This window comes from Asterias amurensis, chromosome 16 (genome assembly GCF_032118995.1).
Source record: "Asterias amurensis chromosome 16, ASM3211899v1".
Lineage (NCBI taxonomy): Eukaryota > Metazoa > Echinodermata > Asteroidea > Forcipulatida > Asteriidae > Asterias > Asterias amurensis.
In genome coordinates, this window is record NC_092663.1 from 4,835,587 (window position 1) to 4,854,771 (window position 19,185).

The following is a 19,185-nucleotide window of genomic DNA, read 5'->3' on the forward strand; positions in this document are numbered from 1 at the left end:
TCAAGTACGTACGCAATGAGTCCAATATAATGGCGGAGTTAAATGTACTCGTCAAGAACGGTTCTTAGATAAGTTGAACAGAAGACCAACAACAACCGTGGGTCTCTCCCTGTATGGTTCCGATGTTGACATGGTGCATATATTCTCAAGCTCAAACACAATTTTGAAAACTCACCCGGCGGTCAGAATTGACCCTGGTTCCGGTTCCGGTTCCGGTTTGAATGAGGCTGACTCCTTATGGGGTCAACAATATATACTGAATCCGTGTATATCAAACATTAGGAGCTCTCTTCATGTCTGGTTCCCATGTTGAGCCAATGTGAATTCACACGCTCAAACACACAAATAAAAATTCATTAAACAACTATCGCAAGTAACAATTCCTGTACATAATGGTCATGGGCAAGTGTGTACCTTTTATAAGGCATACTAATTTACGCTTTGCATTTCGCTATTTACCTTTTAATCAAAAGGCATTAATCAGTTTTTAAAAAAAAACTGTGGATATTCGGCTACTTTATGAGGGGGGATCGTTCAGAGCTGGTTGAAATTGCCCGAGTATTATTGGAAGCCAATTAATTCCTGTTAAAATATTACAGGAATCGAGCTATGCACTATTCGTCGGTGCACATTATGAACATTCTAAAAATAGCAGACGTGGCAGACATGAGATAGAGTATAGACTGAACGCTTGAGTTGTTCAATTTGTTTTTTCTTTCTCTTGTTTACTGTTTATTACACACAGTTTTTTTCTGCCAACATTATTATCATTCTCTCAGATGTTTGAAATAAATTAGTTTGTTATTAAACATTACACATTATTATTAATTAAAACTGATCAACGTTTAAAGGAATACAATTCAGCTTGGGCAGTCGGAAATAGTGCTTTACTTTCATGGCCACCTCTAGGACCCCGGTTCAAATCACGCCGAGGGCACTTAATGAATCCTTTTTTGGTTTTCAGTCCCAACAAAATAAATTAAAAATAATAATATTGAAGGCAGTGGACACTATTGGTAATTACTCAAAATAATTATTATCATAAAATCTTACTTGGTAACGAGTAATAGGGAGAGGTTGATAGTATAAAACATTGTGAGAAACAGCTGCCTCTGAAGTGACGTAGTTTTCGAGAAAGAAGTAATTTTTCACGAATTTGATTTCAAGACCTCAGATTTAGAATTTGAGGTCTCGAAATCAAGCATCTGAAGTGTGACCATGGTGCGACAAGGGTGTTTTTTTCTTTCATTAATACTTCGGAACTTCGACTACCGATTGAGGTCAAATTTTCACAGGTTTGTTATTTTAAGCATGTTGAGCATGTTCAACTGTTAAGACTATAGTCTTTGACAATATTTATAGTGTGCAGTGTCTTTAATAGAGGGAATAAAGGTAAAGTTCTCACAATAAATATAAATATGACATCAAAAAGCAACGAGACTCTGAAGTACATGATGTTTTAGCTTCAACGCATTCTCTGACATAATTGATTGTGAAGGACACAATGAATTCGTGTGGGAGACATCTACAGCGCCACCAAGCGTTTGAGCCAAGCCTCACAGACAGATGAGGATGAAAAGTACAGCGGATATTAGAACATTGCGTAGGTAAAGTGCCTGATTAAACAACACTAGTCGGATGGGTTTTGCTCTTTCTGTAATCTGGTCACCGTGGATTGGATTTTTCAATCGCTACCTGGCTGTGTGGGTTTTTCCTGGAATAATTCTCTTGGGTTTTCCTCCCACATCTGAAACTGAAACTTCCCTTTGTGTCTTCTTCCTAATGGGTTCTTGGCTAGTGTAGTGATTACGTTCACTTCTCTGAGGTTCATTGCCTTTATAACCAGAATACATGAAAGGAAATACAGAAGCACCTTAGGTTGATCTCAATTTGATTGCGTTGTGTCTGAGCATGAGTAAAACCTGCGTGCCAAAATAGTACGGCGTACTCAAAGTGTAGTGGCCGAGCGGTTAAGAGCACCGAATTCAAACTCTGTGATTGTGCAATGCAGTTATAAGATATATTAGGGTTATTGGTATTTTCGAAGACTTGTGTTTTTGATGCGATTTTTTATTTTTTATGCGACTTCAACTATTGAAGTTCTGGCCTGTTGTACATGCACTTTTAGGAATATACGAATCGTATAAACACATCTTACGAAGCGATTTAATACATTACTTAGTCTGTATCTGAATCTTGATTCATGTTTTACTATAGACATAGCTGCATATGAACCTTGTCTTAGATGCAAGCTGCATGATTTCCAAGATGCATGCTCCTTGAATGAATGCACTCTTCCCCCAAACCAATCATGTGTTTGTTCCTTCGAGCGTTACATTATCTTCTCTATGGACACCTTGCGTCCACCTTTCATCCTCATCACGTCTGAGATTCTATAATTGGATGTTATACAACCAAGAAAATGAAGGAATATTCTAGCAAATAATTCAACAACATTGTTGCTAACGACACCTTTACCTCGCAGCCTCAGATTAAAATCGTTTCGTTCGATAAAGTTGCAACTAATTGGACGAGAAAACGTAATGTACAGGACTATAACTGGAGTAATTTGAACGGGGGAAACGGGGTGCACTATTTTAATGTGTTTGTAAAATTTATTGGGCACTTCTGTACTCAGCATTTGCAGCTTTTCGTAATCAAGCCCCTTTTAAAGTTTCCTAGTGTGCTTTTTTTATATTTCGTACTAAACGTTATTCTGTTATGGTATTTTATTTGAAAATATGGGCTCAAGATTGGTAATTAAAGTTGCACGAAGATAAAAGACTAAGACAAAAACACACTTGTTGCACATTTTGTGTACTTTCAGCTGCTTGAGAATTTTACCTCTTTCTCAAAAACTACGTTCCTTTAGAGGGAGCCGTTTCTCACTATTAAAAGATCATCATTGCTCGTTACCAGAAACATTGTTATGCTATTAATTGTTATAATTACCAAACGTGTAGATTGCATTTAAGCAGTTGCTAAATAACAGGAAATAATGCAATATCATTAATATTCAGTGCACCTTCATAAATGTTGTGTAATTAAATTAAGAATTTGTCAGATCTAAACCGATAATGTATGCACAAGCAATCATTAAACATTCGCATGCGCGACATGTGCGGGCTTCAGGGCTCCCGCTATTTCCTTTAGCACTTCCCCAGAGACACACTGAAACAGGAACAGGGTTAAACTTTCCATTAACAACTGGGTCAAGGCGATTCAAACGAATTATAATCCGTTAATGTGTCTGGTTGGTTGCGTAGGCAAATGGAATGGATCCCAATTTGGAAAATACCTTAATGGATAAATTGATAGAAATTATAAACGCATCTCGAGCTTGGAATTGAGTTACAATTTTATTGGGTGTTATTGCACACTTTTAGTTGAATAAATTATAGAATATTATACGAAGCAGTTGTATGACTTTAAAAGCAATTTTAAGGTGCTAGATCTGATTTGGGCTGACTTGACCCTAAAATTAAGTTATTTTTATCACCGTAGGAAAGAGAAATGTGGAAACTTTCTTCTTAATCTTTTTTGTTTGTTTTCATTTGCGAGCAGTAAATCACATCTGATTCAAGGTCTGGCGTTTCCAAAATTCATTTTATCTTTAATATCAGCTCCGGGGGTATACAGCCCGGGCAACTGTAGCGCTCCATTTGCCTTTTCATACACAATATCAACCATCGGCTGCACCCATGTATACACCTGGATAACAACAAATAATGAGAATCCCTTTTGTTGACACAGATATCAAAGCTATATATGAAGCCATTATAATTCGTCACCAAAGGTTCATTTCGCTTTTAAATAAAACCATTCCAAAAGTCATGCTTGTGGGGGGAAGGGGAGGGGGGAGGGTAGCAGCAAATTGCCTGTTTTGAGGACCGCAAACTATTTAGTTCAATTCAAAACGGAACTTCGTCAGACACTTAACCAGTAATGTGCCCGTCACATTCCCACAGCTCATCAATTCAATTTAAACCTAAGTATGCTGGTGTACAGAGTTAACTACCCAGGTCAAAATTCCAGTTGAACCTAGTTAAACTGGGTTAAACTGGAACTAGTTGAAAACCAGTTGATAAACTAGTTAAACACAGTTAAAACCAGTTGGTTTAATATGGAAAATGGACAGACACCAAGCAACTGGTTTATAATTTCAACCTAGTTGAACACAGTTAAACCTAGTTCAACCCAGTTGGTTAATATGGAAAATGGACGAGTTTGGTCACTATCCAGTTGAACCAGTTGACCCCAGTTAACTAGGTTCAACTGAAATTTTGACCTGGGTACGGAGAAGTGTGTGAACTTCTCTAAGATCCCTAGGAACCATATTTTGTATTACTCAAAATAGTTGTTAGCATAAATACTTATTTGGTAACGACCAAATATAGAACTGTTGATAGTATAAACCATCGTGAGAAATGGCTCCCTCTGAAGAAACGTAGTTTTTTTTTAGGAAGAAGTAATTTCTCACTCAAATTAAAATAATTTAGCTGAAGCTTTCTTTTATATGCATGCATGTGAAAGCACACAAAGTAATGACTCAAGGGTGTTTTTCTGTCATTTAATAATGACTCGCACAATTCAAAGGTTTACAAGCTACCCCTAATCACATAAACAAGTGTGGCTTGCAGTATCTTCTTTGTCTGACTAAAAAATTGCCAATCAAATTGTTACAGCTGAACAGCTGTCGTGATGCGGACCTTTTTTTTTGGGGGGGGGGGGAATCTTTGCTTGTTAAAATCATGTGCTAGGGTTAGCAATTCGTCCAGAAGCGTAAACTTTTCAGTTCGCCCTTTTTATTTTTTTTTTACAAAAAGGGCGAGTATATTTCGTACGGTTTAATATTGCATTCCAATCAATACAACCAACCCATGTTTTTGTTCATGTAATTATGTCACACGAGGGCGCCCTTGACATTAACCAGCTTTGCCTTGGGGAGAAACTCATGTGCGGGGGCGGCCGGCCTCAGTAATTGCTAGTAAAATATTGTAATCACTAATAACCTACGTGCTCTCTCAAGATCGAATGGATCCACAATTGTTTGGTTGTGTCTACCACCCAGCAGAAAATAATCGACTATCCTCGACCCTGACTTTGGCAATCTAAACCAAGCTTACTTTAATTGAAACATATACAAGCCTTGACTTGCACTTGTCGATTTGTTCCAAGAGTTGCTTTAATTAAAACGTAATGAGTTTCAGGAAAACTGGAATCGATTAATAAACTCAGAACACATTTGCATACAGCTCCTCCTCAATCAATCATAATCACATTGTTTGTGGTTGCTTTGAGGAAGTTTTAGTGACTTGTTTTTTGTCAACGTTATTATGCTGATAATTACAGGCAACATTCTTAAGACACTTATAGAACAACGGAACAACCGAATGGGTACAAAACATAAATTACAACGACGACAGTGACGGCATCAGTAACAACAACAACAACAACAACAACAACAACAACAACAACAACAACAACAACAACAACAACAACAACAACAACAACAACAACAACAGCAGCAACAGCAACAGCAGCAGCAGCAGCAGCAGCAGCAGCAGCAGCAGCAGCAGCAGCAGCAGCAGCAGCAGCAGCAGCAGCAGCAGCAGCAGCAGCAGCAGCAGCAGCAGCAGCAGCAACAGCAGCAGCAACAACAACAAACAAAACAACAAGGGGTGACAAGATCAATTCTAGCCAAGGATTTAAGAAACATTTCGTTCAGTTGAAACAATATTTCAAGCGAAGGAAATAGTTTTTTTCCGGGGATACTCGCGGCAACCATGTGACTCGGTTACAAGAGAGGTCACATGATTCAAACCAACACAAGAAGACAATGTTTTTGTTTTCTTAGACACCCCGACCGGTTCTCATCCGAGATCAAGTCGGAATACAAAGGAAGCCATAGAAATACTGTATTTAAACATTAATCCAACCAACTATAGATAAGCTTCTTAAACACCCCAATCGAGACAGGAGTGATCTAAACTACGGGTTTTATATAGTCAGGATTAGTGCTGCATGCTCCAAGGATACAAACTTAAGGTGGGCAGACCTTAGCAAGTATAAAGCAGACAATTCACAGCTTTACTTTAAAGGCACTGGAGACCTTGGCTAAATGTCAACGCGAGAGGTCTCGAAATCAACATCAAATATTTTACTGAGAAACTACTTCTTTCTCAAACTATGACAGCGAAGCTGCCATGGCGAGCTGCCGATCGCCAGATAGAACCAATTACTGACAGAAAAAAACAATCATTTGATCAACTGATGGTCACAGGGGTGGAGACATTGACATGTATGAAGTTAAGACCATTTAAGGTTTCATCTTTTCATATTATCTACATGTAAGCAGCAATATTTGATTGAAGTTGTAAATATGTACATCATTGCAATAAAGAGTGATGACCTTTTAAAGGGACACGTTGCCTTGGATCGGACGAGTTGGCAGTATAACAAGCATTTGTAACCATTTGTTATAAAATGCTTATAATTATGGTTGGAAAGATGTTTTAAAAGTAGAGTACAATGATCCACACGAATTTGCCTCGAAATTGTGTGGTTTTCCTTTTGCTTTGCGAACTAACACGAAACACGGTCGGCCATTTATGGGAATAAAAAATTTGACTCCCATAAATGGCCAACCGTGTTAGTCGACAAGGTAAAAGGAAAATCATGCAATTTTGAGGCATATTTGTGTGGATCATTGTAGTTTACTTTTAAAACATCTTTCCAACCATATGCATTTTATAGCAAACAGTTACAAGCGCTTTTCAAAGACCACCTCGACCGGCCCGAGGCAACAGGTTCCTTTAAGGTTTTCATTGTTTTAGCTCATTCAACTTGAACCAGTGATAAACTCTTTAAGTTTTATATTTTCGTGTGAAGCTTCATGCAAGAAGTAATATTTGATTGAAGTTTCAAGTCAGAACATCGATGCAATAAGGAGTTTTGACCAAGGTTATTAGTGTTTAAGTACATTCAACTCGATCAGTGATCAACTGTGAGTTTTATATTTGTCATTTTGAGTTTACCTTTTAAGTCAGTGCATCATTGCAATAAGGAATTAAGACCATTTAAAGTCACCTGGAAATATAATTATTTTCTTTCAAACATAAGAGTATATGCTTACGAACAAAAAAAAATTTTTTTTAGTAATTGTTTTCACGATTTATATATGTTTAAAAAATATATAAAGTTGTTTGGGGGGTTGACTCCGCCTACCCCCCTTTGTGACGTCAATCGAGGCAGACTTTGCCTGCAATGCGTATAGTAAACACACGTGCAAAGTACATGTACGTCCAAGTCGTGAGTTGGTACATTTCAAAAAGTGTTTTTCTGCATTCAGCAGCAATACACCTGGTCGGCATTGCCGGAAACATTTTTTTTTTTTTAAACGTACAAACTCACGACTTGGTCCGTACATGTACTTTGCAATTGTGTTTACTCTACGCATTACAGGCAAAGTCTGCCTCGATTGACGTCACGAACAGCGCCCTCTCGGGTCGGGGTCTACTCTTAAATTTGTAAATAACATAAGAACTGATTGTTTAAAACCTTAGTTAACTGTTTATTCTCATTCCACTCATCAAAACACATATCTTAGTGACAAAAGCTTTATTTTGAAAAAATACCACTTCCAGGTGACTTTAAGGTTTTCATTATTTTAGCTCATTCATCGCGCCTGATAAAGAAACAATGAGTAATAGAAAAACAATCATTTGATCAACTGATGTTCATAGAGGTGGGGACAATTACTTAAGGATTATGAAGTTGGCCATTGCCTACCTGGTTTGAACTGTCACAAAGGGGCTCAGTGGGGAAAAAATATATACAATTGGAATTGAATTAGACCCACCACAATTGTTCCATAGTGTCACACATCAGTACACCAGAAAATCCACACATGCATTGGTTCAATTCAGTGCACACACACACACATTCATTGAACTAGTCAGTGGTACATGTATACACATGTATACACATGTATACACATGTATACATGTACAAGTACAAGAAATGTATTCAGATGTTTAATTTCCAGAAGAATAGTTTCAATTCAGTACATCAGTGCAATAAGAAGTTATGACCATTTAAGGTTTTCATTGTTTCAGCTCATTCAACTGGAACCATTGATGCACTCTTTGAATTTTATCTTTTCATATGTATCTATACGACAGAAGCAATGTTTGACTTAAGTTTCAAGTCGGTACATCGTTGCAATCAGGAGTTATGATCATTTTATGTTTGTCATTGTTTCAGCTCATTCAACTGGAACCAGTAACAAAGAGATTGATTTTTGTTTAAACAAATTATTTCAAAACTTTAAGATGTAAGTTTGAGTTTGTTGCTTTAAAATCCAGATGTCAATGTTTGACTTTGAGCCTGAAAAAAAAACTTTAACATTTTTTGTATTCCAAAAACTTTAACATTTTTTTTATTCCAAAAACTTTAACATTTTCTTTTTTCAAAAACTTCAACATTATTGGAAAACATAGCTAAAAACTACAAAAAATCTCACTTGGGCTTGTACATACCAAAAACAACTCAAGTCAAAGACTGAAACTTAAACCAAAAACTTTAACCTTTCCACTGAGTGCGGACGGCCGGACGGACAGACGGACGGACGGACGGACGGACACAATCGGTATTACATAGGCTCTCATACTGCTAAAGCAGCTCGCCAAAAAATACGTTATTTCAGAGAGAGCCGTTTCTCACATTAATGTTTTATACTATCACGAACAACTCTCCATTGAACATTAACAAATTTAAGTTTTCATGACACAAATTATTTTGAGTAATTACCAATAGTGCCAGTGCCTTTAAATGAGGGACTATGATGGACACCCAGTTTTTCTTCTTTTTAACAATTGGGCTCGATTATACAAAGCAATTAACAAAATTCTCAAGTTAGTTGGGCTTAGTTTTGCCATTGTGGTGTGCATGGTGACATAGCATTTTGATTAGCAGTTTAATAATCGCCCTGAAGGTCTTGCCGTTAGCTCTGGTGATTGAAAGCTATGCAAAGAAAATAATAGGAACCAAAATAAACTTGTCGCCGTTCAAAAAAGAAAAGTTGCAGGTTATGGAGCATAATAATAATACATAATTTAATACTTGATACATTATAACTAACAGAATAAAGAAAAACTCTAGGTTTTATTTAGAACGTGAGAACGAGTTCAGTGTAATGGGGGCTTACGGAAAACTGTACCTTAAGTTACGGTTCCGGGTAAAAGTAGATTGCTTCCTTTGTTCGGTTTAAATCACAAGCACCCTAGAGTTTGTCCTTGCCGTTTCTGGTGGGCACGAAGAGGATTTATATATGCAAAACTGTCTCGTCCACTTAAATACAAGTCCACGCCATATCGTCTTTCTATTTCCAACATTACTTTGAAGGTTGTGTTTTGTTACAAGACGTTTTCACTGTCCATGCCGTTGTTAACTTTCGACTGGCCCTGATCTGTTTGTTGTTTGTATCCATACTTTAGACGATCAGATTTAAGCTGATCGAAAGCTGACACTTAACTTCCTATAAATCACTTCTAATATAATTGCCACTGTAGAAAGAGAACGGGAAAGAATTTGTTATGACAATTTCTGTCCTAAACATTATGTTCAAACCGAAACCAGAAGAACAAAATAATTTCCACAATTCACGTGTTTACATTTGCAATCTATGATTTAGAAAGAAGAAATCTCACAACGAATCAAACTTTCGAAGTTGTAGGCCTACGACTATACATTCGCTGTTTGTTAACCTGGTGAAGAAAGTGCAAGTTGTACGTGTGCTTTGCACATGGTGTTAAAGACAGTGTACACTATTGGTAATTGTCAAAGACCAGTCTTCTCACTTGGTGTATCTCAACATATGCATAAAAAAACAAACCTGTGAAAATTTGAGCTCGATCGGTCGTCGGAGTTGGGAGATAACTATGAAAGAAAAAACACCCTTGTCACACGAAGTTGTGTACTTTCAGATGCTTGATTTCGAGACCTCAAGTTCTAAACTTGAGGTCTCGAAATCAAATTCGTGGAAATTACTTGTTTCTCACAATGTTTTATAATATCAACCTCTCCCCATTACTCGTTTCTAAGTAAGGTTTTATGCCAATACTTATTTTGAGTAATTACCAAAAGTGTCCACTACCTTTAAAATGGGTGTTGCCACATTCCGATAAACAAGCCTTGAGAGTGTTAAAATAACAACGTGAAATGTTTTTGTTTTCGGTTTCAATAACTGTGATTACAAACGTTGATCTTTAGACCAAAGTTGTTGTATGTAGCAACCAAGATTCAAACTGGCACTATGGTTCACTGAAACAACGTTTACACAGTCAACTTCCTTGTATTTTTGTATGCGAAAGCGTGCTCTTGGCTTATTAACTTAACTTTCAGAAAGTGTTGCAATTTAACAATCTGTGTTTGAAAACTTGCGGGAAAGAACAACAACCAGGACAAAAAGACTGTTGCTGCGTTTCAATAAGTTGTATTGAATCTCGCTTAGTAAAATATTGATTTTAAAGACTTTTATGTGTCGTTCCCCGAAGTCAACCCGACAGCGGGTAACACAATCAATAGTAAAGTAAATGTTTCCTTGAATTTGGAGACAGGAAGTTTATTTCCCAATCCATACAGAAGGAAACATAGCCTAAGGACCACACTACCAATCACAATCTACGCAGTACACGTTAAGCCAATATTAAATAAAACACACTTCACCCGTTTTACGAAGGTAAACATACGTTTCTTGTAAGTTTTGTGTGCGGAACCTCCCAGACTATGAACAACCATGGAGGTAGAATTTTACCTACATGGAACAACCGAGTTCAGGAATGCAAAGTTTGTGGACCCCACACGACACTGGGGCTCCCCTCGAACCTGCCGTATGATCTGTGGTAGACTTGACTCAAAGACTGTATGCTACGGGTCGTTTCATAGTAAGTTGACCTGATGCTTAGGGACCTCTCACACGAGAATGGGACTTGAATCAAGTCTAGATCTGTGGTGACCACACAAACGAACTAACGAGCGAAGTTATCTTTGATTTGTTACTTGTTTGTTTTCTTGTTTGGGAAGCCCATGGGCAATGGTACTTTTAAAGGCCCAGACACTTTCGGTGATTGTCAAAGACCAGTATTCTCACTTGGTGTATCCCAACAAGTGCAAAACATAAACTAACCTATGCAAATTTTAACTCAATTGATCATTAGGCTGAAGTTGCAATTAGAGAATAGTGACAGTAAGAAACACAATAGTTGTACAATATATGTAGGCTTTCAGTTGCACACAGTATTTTTATAAGGCTGAGAGTACTGAAGTCCCTGCATTTGAGTGAGAAATTACCTCTTTGTTAAAAGCTACGGGAGCTGTTTTTCATAAAATGTTATACTACTAACAGTTCTCCTATATGCTTGTAACCAAGTAACCTTCTATGCTAACAATTATTTTCAGTAATTACCAATAGTGTCCAGTGCCTCGAATGCGATATTTGATTACATAACTGTAAACTACTTTGCTCTACAAATACATTTGATCTGATCTAAGTAAAAGGCTGGCCTTCACAAGTTTATAAATTATACATTTATTTATACCTGTGGGCTATATTATCAAGGCCGACCAACATATTTGTAGTAACTGGTTTAATTGGACCAAGAACATAGCGTACGACATTTAACTGCTACTAAACTGTGTTTATCCGTCTTTTTTTTTTTTTTTTTTTTTAATCGAGTTTCAAGAATCCCTGAGCTTGGCTATTTTGGGAAGAGTTAAAATAACATCAAGTCTGTACATAGCAGTTGTACTTGACTACAATGAAATACAAAATGCGACGCAAATGCAGGACATGTTCTTCAAGGTTTCAGTGAATCGATGTCTACGAAATGGCCTACATTATGTGCAATAATTGAAATTGGGAGGGTTTTGTGTTATAGCACTGGTTTGGTTTACCAAAGTGACTCTGAGTGAATAATATCATTGATATAATTAATACTGATTAAATATAGAAATGAAAAGCATCAATCAGTAATTTTTTCGATGAACACAGATTTTGAAGTTTGTGGTGTAAAGACAAGATCTAGATTATTTAGAAGTGGTAGAGAGTTTGTGATGTGTTCCGCAGATGAAGGGAAAGAACTGTGTCACCCCATCATGAATGTTGAGACTTGTTGAGGAGAAGCATGGAACTGGATCGAGTATTTCTTGTCACAATTCCCAGAAATTTGGCAAAGTCGGGAGATAAAGTTGCATTTAGATGTTTTTGCAACTTGTTTTGGTCAGACAGATCCATAAGACCCACTGGGACCTGTAAACCAGGTCACTGTAACTCCCCATCCCAGATATTGATAGTGCATCCACAAGTTGCCGATTATGCGTCTGTTATGACAGACTGTACGTGACATTATGATATACTATATATCGTTGCTAATCATAAGCCGTGAAAACAACATGTGAAATTTCACAGTCTGTTAGATCTGTTCTACTTTCATGTTCACGAGGTGTGAACACAAATGTATTTATATGCAGACTCTGACAGACATAACAGGATAAATAAACCGTCTTTAGGCTAGTCGCGTCGGTTAGGCTTGTTTATTTGTTTGTTTTGAGAGATGGCACTTAATGCGGTACTGTTTTGCCTTCAGGTCGGGCATTTTTCTTTGTTTAGAAAGCGTTTTTGTTGCTGTTCTCATAGTTTACTTATTCATCAATATTTATAAAAGACACTAGCAGTAAAACACAAAATTGAGTTGTGGTCTTAAATTTACAATTTGGCAGTTAATACAATAACAAGGTTTAAAAACGTTAAAAGCAGAGTGCATTTAAATGCACAAATGAAACAATACCCGCCCCCCCTCCCCCAAATAACAGGCCAAAAGACCCAGAATGGCACCAAAAAACGCGAATCACACAACAGATCGGGAAAGCATTGCACATGAACAACAATAGAACAAACAAGAAAAAAAGGTCAACAAAAAAAAAAAAAACGAGAAAAAAAATGATGATGGTATGATTATCACCGTTATTCACAAGAGTATATTATTATCAAAGACAGTATCATCACTTGGTGTATTCCAACACTGGAAATTCGGGCTCAATTGGTATGTTGAAGTTGCACAAAAACAATGTTTGGAGAAAAAAAAAAGCACTCCAGCACTCTTTGTCAAGTAAGTTATAATGTTCAATAAAAGTACACACTGACTTTAAAGGCAGTGGACACTATTGGTAATTACTCAAAATAATTATCAGCATAAAACCTAACTTGGTAATGAGTAATGGGGAGAGGTTGATAGTATAAAACATTGTGAGAAACAGCTCCCTCTGAAGTGACATAGTTTTCGAGAAAGAAGTAATTTTCCACGAATTTGATTTCGAGACCTCAAGTTTAGAATTTGAGGTCTCGAAATCATGCATCTAAAAGCACACAACTTCGTGTGACAAGGGTGTTTTTTTCTTTCATAGTTATCTCGCAACGCCGACGACCAATCGAGCTCAAATTTTCACAGGTTTCTTTGTTATTTTATGCATATGTTGATATACACCAAGTGAGAAGACTGGTCTTTGACAATAATACCAAAAGTGTCCACTGTCTTTAAAACAGATGGCATATTAATTAAGTTATGGTGATTTTGAGGTATAAAACAAACAATAAAACAAATTACCGGCGGCTTATCTGTTTATGATTGTCTGGCTCCAAGTTGATACTAACAGTTCTGCTTGACTCAACAAAGTTATTTAATTGTATTTAAATGTTTATTTAATTGTATTTAAATGTAACTGTACTTCATCCAGCAAACATCAGGTGTATTTTACACGGTATACTTGCTTCTGGTTCATGGTCTAATGAAAGTGTCTAAAAAAGCAGATACATAATGCAACATTTGTAGTGTCCAAAATGACGAGGGGCGAATTAAAACCTTTAAAAGCATTTTTCAGTCAGTCAAAGTTGTCCAAATTATACACAATAATTAACTAAACACAGAGATAAACTCAATGAAATTTGAGGTAAACAATAGCATACTGAAATGAAGCAATTTCTGAGGAAATGTCAAACAACCCCTAACCTATATAGGATTTGAGGCATTGCATGGTGAGGTATCAATGAATATTTGGTTTGCGGTAACACCATGTGTGTATCTACTTGCCAGGTAGAGTTGTTCTTATAGGGAACTGTCTTGCTTTATTCTACTGCCCGCGGTTAAGATAATCGGAGGTTAGGGAATCTTCTCAGTTCTGAAAAGAACTGTCCTGCTTTTTAACTATTATCAGGGCGGATGGCATAGAAATTAGACTGGACTACTACTTTAGGAGTAGGGTGGTAGGATAGTAGGCCAAATGCTGCTGATGAAATAACAAATATCTTGTGGCACAGTATCGTGTCTGGTACAAGACGTATAAGGGAAAAATCTACCCACGCGTGCACCATTTAAATAATAAAGCATGACTGGGATTCGAACCCATGCTCCGATGACTTAACCACAACCATGGAGGAAGGGATAGAAGGAGCTCGAACAACACGCAAAACCGCAGAGTAACAAAAGAATACCCTGACAATGCCCCTGTCTGACCAGTGGAAAAAGATTGGATACCTCCAGCTGGACGGCCGATTAACGAGCAGGATTAGATCTCTTTGTACAGAACGTGCGGTACCGCCGCTCTGCACCGTTGCCTTGGTGTAAAGTTGAATCATTGGAGACCAGAATTGTGAATATACACGTTTTAATTTACCGTTTGTGGTGTTTCACTGAAACATCATGGCATATTTTTTCATTTTTTGTGAATTTCCGGTCACTAGCGGTGGTTCAAAATGTGGGTAACGACACACGAGGGTGGTTGGTATTCAGTTGTGTTTTTCGATTTGGTGAGCACAAGTGTACACAAATTTTATCAGGTCTCAAAAAAGTTGTTTTTCTGTAGTATATCCATACGACATACGACACCATGGTTGAGTGAAGAACCAAGTGCGCACGCGCAAACTCACGTACGCCAGGTCGCCCATTGTCTGTATAAAGGTATGTCGGTGATTACGAGGTGTTGTTAAACGACCGCGGTACCGCAGGTTCGACTTTTGAAGTCCCTTCGTTCGAGCTCCTTCTATTCCTTCCTCCATGCCACAACTAACTTCAAACCAATATAACCCCACTCAGCCATGCCACTCTCCAACAAATGGTTTAACAATGGTGTAAATCTAATTCAATTTCCTTAATTAAAAACTACCCATCTCTTGTCGGTTATAATTTCTCTACATTGGATTGTCGTTATTTGGCATTATCAAACATTCTGAAAAACATGGCACACTAATACATAAATGGAATCTAAGCAGTTATCTAAGCATCCCCACCACCTTTGAGGTGGTGGTGGTGGGGGGGGGGGGGGGTTGGAAGGAGGATGGCAAGTAAAAAGATCTTGTTACTCAGGGCCCATTGCTTTACTGAACACATTTATGCCTGACTCAAAAAGAGGATAAACACAGGACCTTGTGTGTTCTCTTCAGACACTCCATTCAAAAAGTTAAACAAAATCCTTGGGCGCAAGCCAAGTTCACTGTTGATCACTAAAACAACAAATGCTGGTGGTATAAAAGGATTCTTTTCTAAGTGGGTTTTTGTTGATACACAAACGCATTACTCTATTACCATAATTGGCAGACGGTCCGTCGTAAAAGTACAGTTCTATTTTTGATTGTCAAAATGAACCCCAGACTAATGCATCAAATTTCCATATAAAACAGGTAGGCAGGGGTTCATTACAATAGGCCTACTTGAACTTGTAGGTTCAGTACACTAAAAAGTACAGCGTCAGTTCATTACTGGCACTGGTGGTAGGCCCTACTTTCTTAATAATTCCATCCCAAAGCAACAATTATACGCAATTTTCAACGTTTTGTCTTTTAAAGACACTGGACACTATTGGTAATTGTCAAAGACTAGTCTTCACAGTTCGTGTATCTCAACATTATATTATGCATAAAATAACAAACCTGAGATAATAACAATAAAAGAAAAAGAAAAAAAAACTTGTCGCACAATGGTCACACGAAGTTGTGTGCTTTCAGATGCTTGATTTCGAGACCCCTAATTCTAAACTTGAGGTCTCGTAATCAAATTCGTGGAAAGTTACTTCTTTCTCGAAAGCTGCGTCACTTCAGAGGGAGCTGTTTCTCACAATGTTTTAGACTATCAACCTCTCCCCATTACTTGTAATAAAGAAAGGTTTTACGCTAATAAGTATTTTGAGTTTTTTCCAAAGTGTCCGTTGCCTTTAATACGATGGTCATGCAAACATAGTTTGGTAACAGATTAATACAATTCCTACCATTGTCTGTGATTGCTACGTAATAGCAATATTTTGTGGACATGTTTCATGTGAACACTTGATGTTGTATGCATTGTGTTGGTTTGGGGGAGTAAACGAAGAGCTGTAATCTACAAAGCAACATGAACAAATGAGTGAATTAACTTTGACCTGAAAATTACGAACTAAATTGCAACAGGTGTAGTACAAAGACTATGGCGAGAGTATAAGTTCAAGGTCTGAATCATTTTGTTAAATACAATTAACAGATGTTTGAAGCTAGTTCACTTGTCCTCTATAAACGGGCTTTATGTTTCTATATTGGGAAAACCCAAATCGAATCGAATGTGTGGACACTTCGCCCGCGTTCAAAAGTTAAATACTATTTACAGATAATATTATATTTGCATCTTTTTTTAAAAGCAAGTTGTGGTGTTACCCAACCACCCCTACCCCCCCCCCCAAAAAAAAAAAATAATAATAATAATAATAATAATAATAATAATAATAATAATAATAATAATAATAATAATAATAATAATAATAATAATAATAATAATAATAAACATATATTGTGGTTCACATAATGTCAGGCCGCATAATGTGGTACACGCTTGTTTGCAATACGTTGACAATAGAACGTACTATTTTAAAAAAAAAAAAAAAAAAAAAACAATAGTGAAGGCATATTTTTGTTATGTTATAGGTGTATGGCACTGTTTCACACAAGTAAAAACAATTTCAAGCAAATGATGTTGGTCGCCGAAATCGCTATCCATAAAACATTACATTACTTGAATCACGGGTTAAGGCTGACACAAGTTATCGCAATCGAATAATTAAGTTATGACCACATAATTTCAATTAATTTTACAGTTTGTTTACTTTCTCGAATCATGGGAGCTCATATATTATATCACTCTGACAATTAAAGGCAGTGGACACTATTGGTAATTACTCAAAATAATTATTAGCATAAAACCTTAATTGGTAACTAGTAATAGGGAGAGGTTGATAGTATAAAACCTTGTGAGAAACAGCTCCCTCTGAAGTGATGTAGTTTTCGAGAAAGAAGTAATTTTCCACGAATTTGATTTTGAGACCCTCAAGTTTAGAACTCTTGTGACAGGGTGTTTTTTTCTTTCATTATTATCTCGCAACTCCGACGACCAATCGAGCTAAAATTTTCACAGGTTTGTTATTTTATGTACATGTTGAGATACACCAAGTGAGAAGACTGGATTTTGACAATTACCAATAGTGTCCAGTGTCTTTAAGGTAATTTCAGCAGAAATTTGTCGTTATTTGTCGTTATTTGTCGTTATATTCACTAAAACCAGTAGACCAAACTGGTCAACCACTTGATTATTACTTACGATGGCATATAGATGAAGGAAATTCCTTCCTCCATGGTATGAGCATAAAAGAGCAAGCAACAAATATAAAGCAAGCATACCATACCATTCACCATATAAAACAAAACACGTGCACATACCTGCATTACAATAGATGGCGTTATGTAATGATTCTTCAAGTCGAACCCTGCTCGATGGACCAAGTGGAGAAAAACGAACTCCAACAGATGGTCAATCCTTCTTATCGTCCCACCGGAGAATAGGTGAAATGTTCCCAACTAAAACGACGAGTGCACGGGTGAAATGCCGTTTGACTGTGTGTGTAGTGTCAGAACATGGATGTAGAAATGGGACTAGGAGTTAAAGAACTTGATGTTCAGAACTGGCTGAAATGACACTCACCTCCACATAAATATTACCGTATGCGTAGCCTGATAGGACAGGCTGGGGCTGAGACAGCCAATGGCAAATCCATAACACAATAGTTTGTCACTATGATCCAAGGTCACATAACATCCACAATGTATATCCAGCACTCACATTTATGACAATTTATCAGCACAGTTGGGGGTTCATACACACCACTTGTTAACGAAGGTCGAGTTTGTCCGGAGGAATGTCTGTGAGGGCTGGCTCGGCAGTTGACTGACCAGCGGTGGTAGTTCGTCCAGTGTCCCGGGAATTCGTTAGCCTTTCAGTACATGTTGCAAGTAACCTCAAAGTGACCCATGTCATGGTCTCATGTTATTGTTTGCTGGGCCTGTATTCCAATGTCACGAGGTCTTGCGTGTCCTTCAAGGATATAATAATAGATTTGCAGCTTATCAATTTATCTATGTGTGTATTTCCTTCACTATTATCGATACAGCAGATGTTCCGTACAGACGAGTCACACAAAATCAGCACATGTTCATTCATAAGCTTCATCACACACAGTATCAATAGCGCCCTCTGTTGATTTAACTCACGGATAATGTAAACAAGTCAGGCCATCGTAAACACAAGACGGAGTACGGATTTCGTGAGTGAAAAGTATTGATAAAATAACCAACAAATAACTAAAAGTCTCCAGGTCTATCGGAACCGAATAATTGCTGACAACGGTACTTCGAAACATTGTTAATGTCTACACCACTAGACGTCACCACTAAAGAGTTTCATCGTTTAAACACGGCAGGGCCACGTTTCATAGAGCTGCTAAGCACAACAAGTTATTGCTTAGCATGAAATTTATTTCGTGTCAAAAACAGGATTACCAACTAAATTTCCATTAGTTGCATATTGCTTGTTATTCAGCTGTTGTTCGCTTGCTGAAAATCACGTGGAAATTTGGTTTATAATCCTGTTTTTATCAAGGCAAAAATTTCATGCTAAGCAAATAGTTGTGCTTTAAGTAGCTATATGAAATTTGGCACAGGGATGGCGGTGGATGGTATACTGAAACATTCGTGTTTTGTATATATAATAAAAAGGAACGAAGAACAAGGTCTTTTCTAATAACGTCGACTAACACGGTCGGCCATTTATGGGAGTC

General features: G+C 37.3%; 1 protein-coding gene across 1 annotated transcript in view; it reads right to left on the reverse strand.

Moving 5' to 3' along the window:
* The window catches only part of LOC139948934 (corticotropin-releasing factor receptor 1-like), a 195,220-nt gene extending 177,299 nt beyond the window's left edge, over positions 1-17,921 (reverse strand). Inside the window, exon 1 of the mRNA XM_071947306.1 lies at positions 17,792-17,921. Within this exon, the coding sequence (XP_071803407.1) occupies positions 17,792-17,797 (6 nt within the window). The 5' untranslated portion in view covers positions 17,798-17,921. The remainder of the gene's footprint in view (positions 1-17,791) is intronic.
* Positions 17,922-19,185: the final 1,264 nt, after the last annotated feature.